At 42.8% G+C, this 15,454-nt stretch overlaps 1 protein-coding gene across 1 annotated transcript in view; it reads left to right on the forward strand.

Moving 5' to 3' along the window:
• Piwil2 (piwi like RNA-mediated gene silencing 2) overlaps positions 1–12,142 on the forward strand; it is a 58,121-nt gene extending 45,979 nt beyond the window's left edge. Inside the window, exons 21-23 of the mRNA XM_034498906.2 lie at positions 8,787–9,040; positions 9,655–9,762; positions 11,694–12,142. Coding sequence (XP_034354797.1) covers positions 8,787–9,040; positions 9,655–9,762; positions 11,694–11,850 — 519 coding nt within the window. The 3' untranslated portion in view covers positions 11,851–12,142. The remainder of the gene's footprint in view (positions 1–8,786; positions 9,041–9,654; positions 9,763–11,693) is intronic.
• Positions 12,143–15,454: the final 3,312 nt, after the last annotated feature.

The raw sequence follows: 15,454 nt of genomic DNA on the forward strand, positions 1-15,454 counted from the left end.
TCTCAGTGGTTAAGAGCACTCACTGCTTCTGCAGAGGACCCAGCCCCCACATGGTAGTTTACAACCACCCCTTTCCAGTTCCAGAGGCTCTGGCATCCTCTTCTGAACTCTGAGGGCACCAGGCAGCACGCACATGCTGAACATACAATGCAGGCAAAATTCATATAAATAAATCTTAAAATATGTTTAGAAAGATAGAACCCTGACTTGGATATGGTTTGGGTACCTCCTGCTTCAGATATTAAAATCTGAGTTCCACTGTGAGCCTCTGATTGGCTGGAACTTTAACCTGACTATAGAGCTATATGAATTGAAGGCTAACCTGGCCTATGCAGTGCATTCTGGGCCAGCCAGAGCAACAGAGTGATACCCTGTCTCTGCCTGTGTATCTCTCCCTCTCTTGATATATATGTGTGTGTGTGTATATATATATATATATATATATATATATATATATATATATACATATGTATTATACGTATATATATGTATGTGTGTGTGTGTATATATATATATATATATATATATATATATATATATGGTGTTTGTGTGTGTGTGGTATGTATGTATGTATCCCTACATATACATGACCCATAAGATTCATATTTGGAAAGCTATTAAACTGATAAAGAAAAAGAACTGTATGTTCATTAGACTAGAGATCATCAAGGCATCAGTTCTTAGTTATAATGTCAGATTCAGTGGAATCTCAGCAAGTTCTTTTTGGATATCAGCAAAGTGATTCTAAGATTTATGTGGAGAATCAAGACACAGACTAGCCAACACAACACCAAAGGACAGTCTGAAGACTGGTGCTACAGATTGTAAACATTTAACCATAAAGCTATGGTAGTTGGGACTGTGTGATACTCACAGGAAGTTAAGCAGGGAGTTCAAGAGAAAAGAGCAGCCTAGAAATATATTAGACAAGTGTAGTTGTATAACCTTTGAGAAAGGGATGGAGCCAAGTCAGTGGGAAACTGAAGTCCTCCAACAAGTGCTGCTAGAACAGCTGGCCTAGACATGCAAAAAAAGGGAATAATAATCTTTGCACAGCCTTTATTTCACAGAAGTTAACTCACAGTGCCTCATATACCTGTGCTTAAAGTGCAAGACCCAGGAGCTAGAGCGACGGCGGCTCAATAGTTAAGAGTTCACATTGCCCTTATAGAGGACTCATTCCTAAGTTTGATTCCCAGCACCTTAATCAGGTGGCTCACAATCACCTGTAACTCCAGTTCCAGCGCAACTGGAACTGCCCTCTGCAGGCACCTAAAATAATGCACACACCCTGACACATAGACTCATACATGCAACTGACAAAAATAACGATTCTTTCTAAAGATGCAAAACACAGCCAGCTGCTTTTGCATTTTATATAAATCACTGATGGCTCATGGCTGCAAATGTAGAATTCAGCACTTGGAGGACTGTATTGTGTGTTGGATTCCAGTCTGGCCTGTGCACAAGCTCCAGGGATGGGGGAAGTGGTAGAGTTTAGCAGTTGGGCATGGTGGCACACACTGGTAATCCTAGCACATGGGTAAAGGTAGGATTTTTGCCTTGGCTTTGAGCCTACCCCCACCCCAGTCCCCGCCCTTTGCACGTGGTAAATACCAGGCCAGCCAAGGTTTGGCTACGTACATAGGAAAGCTCTGTCTCATTATACTTCTCTTTCCTCCCAAACAGACAAAAGACCAAAACTCACGTGAAAGAATATCACCAGATGGCAAATAAGCACATGGAAAGATTGTCAGCCATGCCCTTAGAGCCTTACACAGTAACAATGGCCTACTGTATTGTGAAAATGGCACAGTCCAGACTTGGAACATCAGAAGCTGGTGTGATATAGAGCCATCAGAATGCTCAGTTTGCCATTACACAACTAATTACAATCTTACCTCATGATCTAGGAATCTTGCTCAAACAAGTTGAAAATTTAGGAGCTCACAATAAACTATGTGGAGACCTGGAAGCAGCCAGGGTACCCTTCAGTGGGTGAATGGATAAATACTGGCACAGCCAGATGATGAAAGCCTTCTCAGTGCTAAAAAGAAACGAGAGACCAGGCATAGTGGTGCATGTCTATAATCCCAGCATTGAGGAGGATGAGGCGGGAAGATTACCAAGAGTACCTGGCCTGCCTAGATCACCAAGTAAATTCAAGGCCATGTAGGACAAGTTAGTGGGATTGGGATTCAGAAAGTAAAATGAAGACTAGGGACCTAAATCAGAAGTTGAACAATTGCCCAGCATGTGGCCCTGTTAGTGAAGTCCCTGTTAGTGAAGAAGGAAGGAAGGAAAAAGAGGGAGGAAGGGAGGGAAGAAAGAAAATGTTTTAACTATATGTTGGGACCTAGCTCTTGAGAGTAGGAAGCAGGCAGATCAGAAGTCAGTCATGCTCAGCTACATACAGTATTTGAAAGGAGCCTGGGCTACATAAGACCATGTCACAAAACAAAAATACCAAGTTCAATGTATATTAGCGTAAATGGCATTTCAAAGGAAAGGTAATTACTAAAGTTTGAGTGAGGCAAACTCCGTTTCTTTTTTCTTTTACATGTTTGCAAATGGCTATATTTGACTTATGAGTTAGAAATATGTCCAGTAGTAGTGAGACCCAGGACAGCTAGGACTACCCAGAGAAGCCCTGTCTCAAAAAACCAAAACCACAAAAACAAAGAATTGTTTCCAGTAAGACTGGTAGCACATCATTTACTCTGCAAAATGCTATTGTAATTTACGTCAAGATTTCTCATGAAAATGTCTCAGGATCCTCTTAGGACAAAGTTTAGTGACTGGTTTCATCTCCAGCAAGAGAAAAGGGTTTTCACAGAGCCCATCCTGAGAACCCCTTGTCTAGCACATCCAGTTCATTGAGCTCCTAAAACTTGTGTCCAAGTAGCTACATGGTCTACACATGTGCTTCCTGGCCACTCCAGCCTTAATGTTTGAGCACCAGTGTCACCTCCCACTCAGGTGTGAAAATCAAAGCAGTGGACACCTGCCTCTGCAGCTTTCTCTCTCATGACTAAGCCCCTGATCCTGACTCGATCTGTTATTTGATTTGAGCTTTAACAGCTCTGGCTTGAGCTCTGACAGTGCAAACTGAAATGGCTGCAGAGATGCTTCAGCCTCTGGCTGATTCAACCCAGGGACTGGAGTGCTTTTTCTGTTTTACACTTATTTGCTTTGGGTAGAGTCGGTGTCTATGTGGGTCTAACTCTGTTGCCCAGTCTGTCTTTGAGCCTTTTTTCCCCTTTCCTTTCCTTTTTCCTCTTTTTCCTCTTTCTTTTTCCTCTTTCCTCTTTCCTCTTTCTCCTCTCCTCTCCTTTCCTTTCCTTTCTTTTTGTTTTTTTTTTGAGACAGGGTTTCTCTGTGTAGCCCTGGCTGTCCTGGAACTCACTCTGTAGACCACACTGGCCTTGAACTCAGAAATCGGCCTGCCTCTGCCTCCCAAGTGCTGGGATTAAAGGCGTGCACCACCACTGCCCAGCTTTGCTTTTTTTCCCTTTCTCCTCCTCCTCCTCCTCCTCCTCCTCCTCCTCCTCCTCCTCCTCCTCCTCCTCCTCCTCCTCCTCTTCCTCCTCCTCCTTCTTTTTCTTCTTTTAATTTTTTTACTTATTCACTCTACATCCTGCTCAATGTCCCCCTCCTGATCAGCCCCTCCCACGATACTTCTCCCATTCCCCTTCCCCTTCTCCTCTGAGTGGGAGGGAGCCTTCCCCCCACCCCCCAGGTATCTCCCTACCCTGGCACTTCAGGTCTCTGTGAGGCTAGATACTGCCTCTCCCACTGAAGTCAGACAAGGCAGCCTAGCTAGAAGAACATATCCCACATTCAGGCAACCGCTTTTGGGATAGCCCTTGCTCTAGTTGCTCAGGACCCACAGAGAGGCCTAGGTCCAATCTGTGTATGTATGCTCTTTGGTTGGTGGTTCAGACTCTTTTGAGAGCCCCAAGGGTCCAGATTAGTTCATTCTGTTGGTCTTCCTGTGGGGTTCCTATTCCCTCTTGTATTAGCCTCGATTATTGGGATTAAAGTAGTCTGTTGCCATGTCCAGCTCCTGGGCATTTTTGATGAACATCTGATCCTGGAAATAAAATGGGGAAGTTCCTGTGGCCTGTGAGACAATGTTGTCTCTGCATTTTAATTTCACCTTCCCTTTCTTCACATAATTGGGAGGAGCTTGTGGTTCAGTGTTACTTTAAGCAAATGAATGTTGTCTGGGGGGTATCTACCTGACTGACGCATGTGTGCTCCTCTTGTGCCCAGCATTGTCACCAGTTTGTCTAGCCTTCCCTATGCTGCTGGAAATGGAACCCAGGGCTTTGCATATGCTAGGTGAACACTGTCTTCAGTACTCACAACACAGGCGAGCAAGTGCACTGAGCTCCTTCCTAGCTGATTCTGTCTGGTTCTTCTTGACCTAGTGAATGTTCCCAGCACTCATCTTCCTCCCTCTCCTCTTGAATTCGTCTGGACACTTTCCAAGTTCACTGTGTACTGTGACAGCTCCTCCCTATAGAAGTTAATGAAACTAAAATTTAATGATTTTTAATAGTCCCAACAAATAGGTCTGACTTAAATTTTTCTAATTGTACTATGGGAATGAAGATTTACTATGTCTTTTTTGTTTTTCTTCTTCATGTAGTCTTACCATTTAGCCCTGGATGACCTCCTGTCTCAGCCTCTCCTATGCTGGGATTATAGGTGTGCACCACCATACTTAGCTCTTCTGTGTCTTTGGGACTCTTAAGTTGAAGGGATTGCTTGCCAGTCTCTCTTCTTCCTTTTCTGCTTGTTCTTACAGTCTGTCAATGGAGGAACCTTACAAGTAGAGCTGGCCATTTGGTGTCTCTTCAGCATCGTGCCTTTTGCAGGCACAGCCTAGCTTTACTGCTGCTCACCTGATACCCCCCACTCTGGCTGCCCGAGTTGTCTGTCACCCATATTCCATATGTGCTGACAGGGGCTTCCCCCTTCCGCTCTCCCATTCCCTCAGCAGTTTCTGTTTTATTATGTTTGAGATAGGTTCTCAGGTAACGTTGGGTGGCCCCCAAAATCACTGTGTAGCTGAAACTGGCCTTGAACTTTTGATCCTTCTCCCGCCATCTCCTGAGTTCTGGGATTACAGGTACGTACCACCACACCTGGTGTCCATTTTATCTGGTGCTCGAGATGGAACACAGGGCTTCGTGAGTGCTAGATAAGCACTTGGCAGCTGAACTTCTGCCATATCATCTTACTTCTCTATGATGGTATTGTCATTGTATCGGGGATATTTGCTTTATGTGTCTGGTTTCCAGGTCTCATTTGAGTTCCATGAGTATTTGGATGGTATTAAAATAATTTTGCAGGGCTGGAGAGATGGCTTAGAGGTTAAGAACACTGGCTGTTCTTCCAGAGATCCTGAGTTTAATTCCCAGCAACCACATGGTGGTTCACAACCTTCTGTAATGAGATCTGGTGCCCTCTTCTGGCCTGCAGGCATACATGCAGGCAGAATGTTGTATATATAATAAATAAAAAACAATTTAAAAAAAAAATAATAATAATTTTACAGAGCCAAGAGAGTTGGGGGTAGAGACAGAAGGATTAACAGTTCTAGGCAAGCCTCAGTTACATAAGTAAATTTGAGGCCAGCCTGCACTGGATGAGACCCTGTCTTCAAATGGACAGACAAAATAAATTTTGCAATTTTCTAAGACAGTGCAATGACACATATTTAGTGGCCATTACATGTTAATTTTGTGAATGAGTATCACGTCATGTAAAATAGCATTCAGCTCAGCACCTGTACTGCCCACTGAACCGTTTGCACTACGCCCAATGCCAGGAGCATCAGAATAGGTAAGCACAGGCCTACACTGGCCATTTAGTGTGCTATGTGTCCAGAGCATGATGGGTTCTACAATATACCTTTAACAGTTATCTTTTAGGCTTGTGATTAGCCTTATATAGTAACTCTTCTTCCCTAGACTACCAGTTTATAGCTTAGGAAGTAAGGACAGACTAGGTGACCCAGAGGATTTTAACATTGTTAACTAGGGTTACATTTTTCTGTATGTCCATAGCTCGAAACTGGTCTCTCAGTTCGGCTGGAAGCTGACATAGTCTGGTGCCAAACACTCACTGACATGTTAGCACAGGCTAAACACCAAGGTGGTGGAAGAAAACACTCCAGGTGAATTTGATTCCATTTTTTCACTCCACTTATTTTATTATGTGCTTTCTCTGTGCTTCCAAGTATTTTCTTGACCTAGCTTGGTCTCAACTTTGACAACAAAAGATAGTTTGAAACAAGGTCTCAGGCTGTGTAACTCTGCCTGGCCTTAAATTCACAATCCCCCTGCCTCAGTGTTTTACATGCTAGGATTATAGACATTTACTGCCACATCCAGCCTCTACAGCCTTTGTATATATTTATGTTAAAATATATATTATACGTGTGTGTGTGTGTGTGTGTGTGTATCTGTCTGTCTGTCTTCATCACAGTCTGTCTGTCTTTTGAAACAGACACTCTGATAGAACCTGGAGCTTACTGGTTGGGCTGCATGGGCTGGTCTGAGTCTCTCAGATTCTCCTGTCTTTCTTCCCCAAGGCTTGAGTTTACAGGTGCATACTGTTGTACCTGATTTTTTATATGAGCACTAGAGATCATGCTAGCACACCAAGCTCTTTATCCATGTGCATATAACGTCTTTTCCTCTCCACCTTGAGAACATGGTGAGGTGATCTTTTTTACTTAGTTTTTCAACAGAAAACAGTATTTGAACCCACAGCTAGCAGTGGAGTCAGACTCAGTCCCAGAGCTCCTGACCCCAAGTCCAGTGTCCTTTCTCTGCTTATTTGTAAAAGGCCCGTCTGAGCTCTAGACTCATTGCCCTCTTCCCACAGTGCATCATCTTCTGAATGTGGCTTGAGTTTTCTGTGTGCTCTGTGGCTAAAGCCATAGCTCCCTACTGGGGCAGTTATCTAGAAACACTTCCACTTATGACTGGCAGAGACCTGGGGCAGCAGTAAACACTGATCCACAGAGCACAGGGCAGCGCTAACAATGAACACTCACCCATCTCCAAATGCTGGCCCGCTGGGGCTGAGAAACCCTGGTTTAGAGGCTGGAGACTTTGAGGTCAGTCTGTATACAAGACTGTTACTGGGACTAAAGTCCTGCCACAAAAGAGGAGGAGGATGTGAGGCAGAAAAAAAAGTACCACAATCAGGGACAATAGCTCCAGTGACTATAAAGATGTTTGTAAATGTTGAAATATTTGAGGTATCTCAGGAAAGAGGATATTTATTGTTTTGTTGTTGTTTTGTTTTTGAAACAGGATCTCACTATATAGCCCTGGCTGGTCTGGAACTCACTGTGTAGGCAATTTGATCTTGAACTCACAGAGATACACTTGCTTCTGTATTTAGGTAACTCTGCCCCTGGAGTGCTGAGCTAAAGGCATACACCACCATACACCCAGCTTGAAACACTGAACTAAAACTTAAAAGATGGCTGGAGGGAGGATGTTTGAGGTCAGATTTTGCCCCATAGTCTGGGCTAACCAGAAACTTATTGTGCAGCCTATGCTGGCCTCAAATTCATAGCAATCTTCTTGCCTTGGGCTTTAAAGAGCTGGGATTAAAAGCATGTGCTGCCATGCTCAGCAAGTTAATTTTTGGAAAAGAGTTTTTTGATATAAAATTTTCATGTAGAGTCACCTTTAAAGAATGTAGTAAGTATTTAAGCTTTACTCATGATGTATCTATTAAGGGACAAGAACCTGGAATGTGAGTACGTTAAACTGTAATCAGAACTGAAGTCAAGCAAATCAGTTTCGAGGGAATTTCTAATTTAAAATGGAACCAAATGCACTCCTAGCTAATGTAGTGAGAACCTGCCTACTTTCTTATCATAAATGGATTTAACATTCTGCTGGATCATAGGATAACTTTGGATGTTACTTATATGTCAAAATCTTAACATATATATATGTGTGTGTTAGACAAATGGTTCTCAACTGTCCTAATGCTGCAACCCTTTAATAAGTTTAAGTTGTGATAACCAACCATAAAATTATTTTTGTTGTGACTTTATAGCTTTATTTTGCTACTGTTATGAATCATAATGTAAATATCTGATATGGAGAATATATGATATGGGACTTCTGTGGAAGGGTTGCTTGAACCCCAGAGTGGTCATAACCCACAAGTTGAAAACTGCTGTCTTAGACTTTCTGTAATAGTTCCAGGTTCTTTTCCTGGACAGTTGTCAGCATTAAATCCAAATCAAATAACCACTGACTCATGGACACTATCTTTTTAGAAAATCTTTTGAGTCCTTAATTCCTCTATCCCTTCCTTCTTTCCTTCCTTTATTTTTTTGTGAAACAAGATTTCACTGTATGATACCCTAGAAATTATGGTGATCCTCCTGTCTCAGACTTTTAAGTGCTGGCATTGTAGGTGTGTGCAACCATGTCTGTCTCCTGCCATTACCTTTGAGTGTTGTTCACTCTGTTTGAGGGTAGGTAGTGAGCATGTGACTTGTAACTTCTGTGACTTGCTTTCATATTTTATAGCACTGTGGCTGTTTTAGGCCTGTTTGCTCCTCCGAGCAAATCTAGGAGGGGTTATAAGCTTTGGCATGCTGGGCAGCCATATACTCTGGAGCTTACTGCAAGAGTTCCCAATTGCCAAGTCTCCATCCTGCAGGATAAGTGTGAGGTTTTTTTCACTGTGGCCCTTGAGCCCAGAGCCTTTGGAGTCACCTCCTCCATGTATCATTTCAGGTGAACCATTGTCTCCCCGAGAAGATTGTGGTGTACCGAGATGGAGTGTCTGATGGCCAGCTAAAGACAGTTGCCAACTATGAGATTCCTCAGTTGCAGAAGTGCTTTGAAGCCTTTGATAACTACCACCCCAAGATGGTGGTGTTTGTAGTTCAGAAGAAAATCAGCACCAATCTGTACCTTGCTGCTCCTGATCACTTTGTAACCCCTTCCCCTGGGACTGTGGTCGATCATACCATAACCAGCTGTGAGTGGTAAGTAGGCAAAACAGGGGTCCTCAGTTGAAGAAGAAGAAGCTGCAGAAGTTGTCTGTTGCTTGAATACTCTGGGACAGGTGTGGAATGGAATCCTCATATTTGTCTCGAAAAAAGCAAGCTTTGGCTGAGCCCAGTGGTGGAGCTTAGTGTGAATATGGGCTCGCTTTTATCACCCACAGATATACATACACACAAGTATACAGCCACATATGCACACATTTTGCCACTGGGGATCGAACCTTATGCCTTGTAAATGCCAGACAAGCAGTTCACCATTAAGCTGTGTCCAGAGCCCTAATTTTTTTTAAATAACAAAGCTTTTACTTCTTTAGGTATATTCTGTCTCCTTTCTTCTTTTTGAAGTAGGGTCTCGTGTAACCCATACAATATCTCCCAAAATCTCTGTGTAGTGCAGGCTGCCCTCACCAGATACACAACCTCCTCCTCGGCCTCCCCAGTGCTGAGATTACATCCGTGAGCCTACGCACATACCAGTGTGCTTTTTTGTATTGACTTTGTCATTTTCCTTTCTGAGCCTTGTCCAATGGGGCTACAGCGATCTTCAGAATGCCTTCCAGTCATCTCACTAGTTGGTGCTCTTTCCTTGCTAGGGTGGATTTCTACCTTCTTGCCCATCATGTGCGACAGGGCTGTGGCATACCTACACACTACATCTGTGTTCTCAACACTGCAAATCTGAGCCCTGATCACATGCAGAGGTGAGTCTGTCAGAAACATACTTGTTCTTGCTGTTTATCCTAATAGTTAAGTCACTAGTCAATGCCCCTCAAGATATTTTTCTCCTATCATGTGTTGTGTATGCTAGCATATCACACACACACACACACACACACACATATACACACACACACATACACATCTGCATTTGTGCATTGGTATGGAGGCTGAGTTCAACACCAAGTGTCTTAGCAGCTGTCTACCTTGATTTTGAGACAGTATTTCTCACTGGGATCTAGAGGTCAAATTAAATAAGGTCTCCATTTCCTATGTTAAGATTACAGGATCACCTCAAATAGTTGCTGGGACTGAATTCAGGCCCCCATGCTTGTGCTTGTACAGTAAGCACTTTATTAACCAAGCCAGCTCCCTAGACCAATATTTTACCCCTTGATACTCCTAGATCTTGATAATAGTGGTATGTTTTTGAGGAATAATTTCTAATCCTGCTTAAAATCACTTGAAGAACTTTAAGAAAATGTAGATAACTAACACCTTCATTTCTGTGAATTATAAAGCACTGGTATTAATTAATTTTGGAAAAATGGTCTTATGTGGGTGGAGAGATGGCTCACTGGTTAAGAGCACTGGCTGCTCTTCTATAAGACTTGGATTTAATTTTCAGTACCCACATGGCAACTTATAACTGTCTGTAATTTCAGTCCCAGGGATCAAACATCTTCACAAGGACATACATGTAGGTAAAACAACAATGCACATAAAATAAAAATAAGTAAATCATTAAAGAAATAATTTTGAAAAATGATCTTGCTACCTTGCTTAGGCTGGCTTTGTTTGTTTGTTTTTTGAGACAGGGTTTCTTTGTGTATCCCTGGCTGCTCTAGAACTCACCCTACAGGCTGGCCTTGAACTCACAAAGATTCTGCCTGCCTCTGCCTCCTGAGTTCTTGGATTAAAGGCATGCACCACTACACCTGGCTGGTCTCTTAGCCTTCTAAGTAGCAGGGATTACAGGGGCACACTACATGCTTTCTAGCTTCATGTAGTAGCACATGTTTATAATTTTATCACTCAGGAAGCTGAAGTCAGTGAATAATATAGAATCATCAGCCTGAAGGACATAGTTAATTCCAGGCCAGTCACTGCTACATAATAAGACCTTGTCTCAAAAACCTAGCTGGGTAGCTAACCAGATGGAAAAACAGATAACTGCTGCAAATGACTATGATATACTACTCCATTTATGATGTATAGACCCAACAGACTGGTAAATGCCCTTTTATAGCCTTTTCCTATGTGGCATTTTTCTGCTTTTATTGTATTTTATATGTATAGTGTTTTGCCTGCATGCATATATGTATATCACATGTGTGTTTGGTCCTTGTGGAGGTCAGAAAAGGGTATCAGATCCCCTGGAACTAGAGTTACAAATGCTTGTGAGCGGTCATGTGGTTGCTGGGAACCAAACCCGGGTCTTCTGGAAGAGCAGCCAATGCTCTTTATCTGCGGAGCTACTCCTCCAGCCCTCATACATACATACCACAGAGATGCCAACACACTCACGATTGCTTACTTTACCCATCCTTTGGCTTATGTGGAAATAGAAACAATTCCAGATGAAAAATAATGGTTTCTCTCTCAGACCTTGTGGCTCATACCTATAATCCCAGCACTTGAGAAGCTGAGACAGGAAGATTACTGGCAGCTCAAAGCCAACCTGGGCTAGTGGAGTTACCAGCCAGCCTAAGCTAGATAGTTGAGAACCTGTACCCCAAACCAAACCAAAGAAAGAAATATAAAACTAACAATTCCTGAAAAACAACATTAGGTTTCCCAGAATCCCCCAGTCTGTTGGTAGGAGTGCTATGTGTTATATCTCCAAGAGTGAAATCCTTTTCACCCCTAGGTGGAGGTAGAAGCGATAAAGAACTCATTTTCTTTTTAACTTTAGGTTGACTTTCAAACTATGCCACATGTACTGGAATTGGCCTGGTACCATCCGAGTTCCAGCTCCTTGCAAGTATGCCCACAAGCTAGCTTTCCTGTCTGGACAGATTTTGCATCATGAGCCAGCCATCCAGCTATGTGAGAACCTGTTCTTCCTGTAACTGGGAACTTGGACATCGGCTGCAAGGAGCAGCTGGACTCCAGCTCAGCTCATTCTTACAGAACCAACAGCAGTGGCAGTGGAGTTTTATGTTTGCATTTTCTCTTTCTCCATCCTTGTAGAATTAGATTTCTGTTCTTCTTTTAACCCTGATATTATAGTAGAGTGTTGTGGTACATGCCTGTTATCCCAGCACTTGGGAGACTGAAACAGAGGAATCTTTAGTTCAAGGCCAGCCTGGACTACATGGTGAGTTCCAGGTTAGTCAAGATTACAGAGTGAGACCCTGTCTCAAAAAACAAAAAAAAAAAAAAAAAAAAAAACCCACTGTTCCCACAAAGCCCATCACAAAACCAAAGCCTGGTGTCAAGGAAGCAAGTTTCTAAGTAGCAGCTGCCAGCTGCCTTGACAGAGCAGAGTCTGTCAGCAGTGCTGCTCCTCTGCCGAGCATGGGGATGCATGCAGACAGGTCAGTGATGCACATGTTCTTAGCATGTCAAATCCCCCTACTACAGAAGTGCAGAAAGTAAAAAATAGCCCCCACGGCAGCATGAGCATCAGTCCCAGAGGTTATGCCTACAGGACCATCCTGTTTGTGGTGCCAGAAGTGATAGGAAGTCATTGCAGCCATCTTAAAGGAGTTACTGTGCAGCATAGTGTTTCAGAGAGAGCAGCTGTCTGCATGTGTGAAAGATGTGTAGTAAAACCAGTGTGAGGCACAGTCAGGCGTGTGAGCCCTCTTGACCGAGGGCTGTGAGTCTGGCCATTCCCTGGCTTCCTGAGAGTCCAGCTGCTGCTGCTTTTCTGGACCTTAGTTATTTACAAGCATCAGATTGCTTTCCTCCAGCCTGACTGATGCATACGTTCATGTGCATGCACACACTTCTGTCCTTTGTGACTAATCTTGAATAAATTCAATTAGAACACATGGAAAGGATTCAGCAGACCTATAACATTCTGGATGGAGTGTAGGTTTTTTTCTGCAAAAGTCTGTAAATGAGATTACACAAGAGTCTCTTCTAGCTGTGGGCTGGTGTTGCTTGGAAATTTTCAAAATCCCAAAGTTTCAGGCTTCCCAAAGTTGGCTTGGGTGAATGTGACACTCTCACCTGAGTCTAGTCATGTAGGAAGTTTTCCTAGGGCCTGTGGGCTTCAGTATTTGGGGGAAGCACTGGTTTTCTGTGTTATTTTTTTCCTTTTGTTTCAGAATCTTCCAAGTTTCTTCAGGCTTAAATGGATCATTTCTTGCTTTACTGGGTTTTAAAAGCTAATTTTACTTAACCTTTTCAAATTTGTATGTATCTATTTATGTTAGGTGGATGGATGGTGGGTACTGAGCAGAAATATTCATTTTAAATGACAGTGCTAGGAGAGCCTCAGTGTGAAGGACTGAAGCAGGACTGTGGGGCTATGGGGCTGTGGGAGTTGGGGGGCAGCGCTCTGCAAGCCAGGCCAGGCCCTGGGGTTGAAGACAACACCAGGAAAACCTTTAGTTTGGTGTAGCACCCAGAGTTGGCGAGGGATAAGTGTTGGGGTCCTCAAATACACCCCTGGGTTTTGGAGTCTATGACCAAGGCCAGGCTGAGACCTGCAGTGTAAAAGAACAGACTGAAAACCGAGTCTTTATGTGGAGCACATTCCACTTTCTGGATTTCTCTGGAAGTGTTTTGAGTTTGTCTTTAGAAGTTACTGTTCCTAGCGCTCCTCTTCTCTTTAGGTAGAACAGGTACTTAACTGTAATGCCAGAGTGTACTTTCTATACCTGATGCCCTTCCCTTGTTTTTCAGTTTCAGAGCCAAACAATTGGGCACTGTGGTGTGAAATAAAAACAATGTATGTGTATAGTTCTGTCTGAAAGAATATGGTTTGCTTATTAAGTGGCTTTTCCTTCAAAGAGAAGCAAAAGTTAAAGTTACTCCTTTATTATTGTGCGTGTCATGGGCAGCACCGTTGGAAGCCAAGTGCTTTCATCCTGAGTAAACTGGGAGACCTCCATAGCAGTGCCCTTAAGGTTGTGTATGTACTTGAACCGTTTGGGACTTTGGAGAAGTAAGAACCTCACCAGCTTACTAATAGAAAAGTCTCCACTAATATCTTTTCAACAGGGTGCTAAAAATAAATATAGTATGGTACTACCATGCCCGGTAGCTGTTATTTATTTATTTATTTATTTATTTATTTATTTATTGGTTTTTAAAGACATGGTTTTTCTGTAAATCCCTGGTTGACCTGGAACTCACTATATAGAATGTAGACCAGGCTGGCCTCAAACTCAGAGGTCCACCTGCTTCTGCCTCCCAAGTGCTGGGATCAAAGGTGTATGCCACCACCACCTGGCTTGTCAGCATTTTTTTCTATTTTTAAAATTAATTTATTTTCATTTCATATGCACTGGTGTTTTGCCTGCATGTATGTTTGCATGAAGGTGTCAGATCCTCTGAAACTGGAGTTACTGGCAGCTGTGAGCTGCCATGTGAGTACTGGCAATTGATCCTGGGTCCTCTGGAAAAGCAGTCAGTGTTCTTGACTGCTGAATCATCTCTCCCTTTGTCAGTCAGTCTTAACAGTTACTGTTAGCTCAAGAGAGAACCAGTAAGCTCACTCTACGAGTGACCTCTCTACTATTAAGAAATTTTGGTTTTTTAAAAGTTACATTTATAATGGGTAGGAAGGCAGGGAGATGGAGGTCAGGCCTCAAGTTCCAATACTTGGGAAGCAGAGTCAGGAGGATAAGGAGTTCTGGGTCACCTTTGGCTATATACCTATATATTGAATTTGAGGCCAGGCTTCAGACATGAGACCCTGTCTCAAAAAAAAAAAAAAAAAAAAGTGCACCAGTAAGATAGCTCTCTGGATGAAGGAGCTCTGCCCCTAGCCTGATGATAGTTCAGTCTCCAGGACAACACACACACACTGACCAAACCCCCAAATAAATGTCCTTGTGCAGTACACTTTCTGGTATATCTGTAATCATTGGCCCATTGACAGTAACCTGCCTCATTATTATAACCCTGCATTTCTTTAAATTTTTTGAAGAAACTACCTTTTAGAGGTTTTATTTTGTTCCCCCTCCCCCCTGCCACCCTTGGATTTTCAAGATGGTATCTGTGGTGGATTGAATAGGGCCTGCCCTCATAGATTCATGTGTTTGAATGCTTGGCCGTAGGGTGTGGCGCTATTAGGAGGTGTCCTTATTGGAGGAGGTGTAGCCTTGTTGGAGGAAGTGTGTTACTGGGGAGATGGGCTTTGAGGTCTTGTGTGCTCACTCAGTGGTTAAGAGTGCCTCCCAGAAAACTTGGGTTCGATTCCCAGCACACACATGGTGATTTACTACAATCTGTAACTCTAGTTTTAAAGGATCTGATGCCCTCTTCTGGCCTCCGTGGATACTAAGGAAGCACATGGTACACAGACACACAGGCAAAACATCCATACACACACACACTATATATATAAATCTATATCTCTATATATCTATATATCTATATAGATATACACACATATACATATACACACATATACACACATGTATGTGTATATATACATATATATGTATATACACATACATATACATAATCACACACACACATATATATATAATGTAT

The sequence above is a fragment of the Arvicanthis niloticus genome, chromosome 3, assembly GCF_011762505.2.
Source record: "Arvicanthis niloticus isolate mArvNil1 chromosome 3, mArvNil1.pat.X, whole genome shotgun sequence".
NCBI lineage: Eukaryota > Metazoa > Chordata > Mammalia > Rodentia > Muridae > Arvicanthis > Arvicanthis niloticus.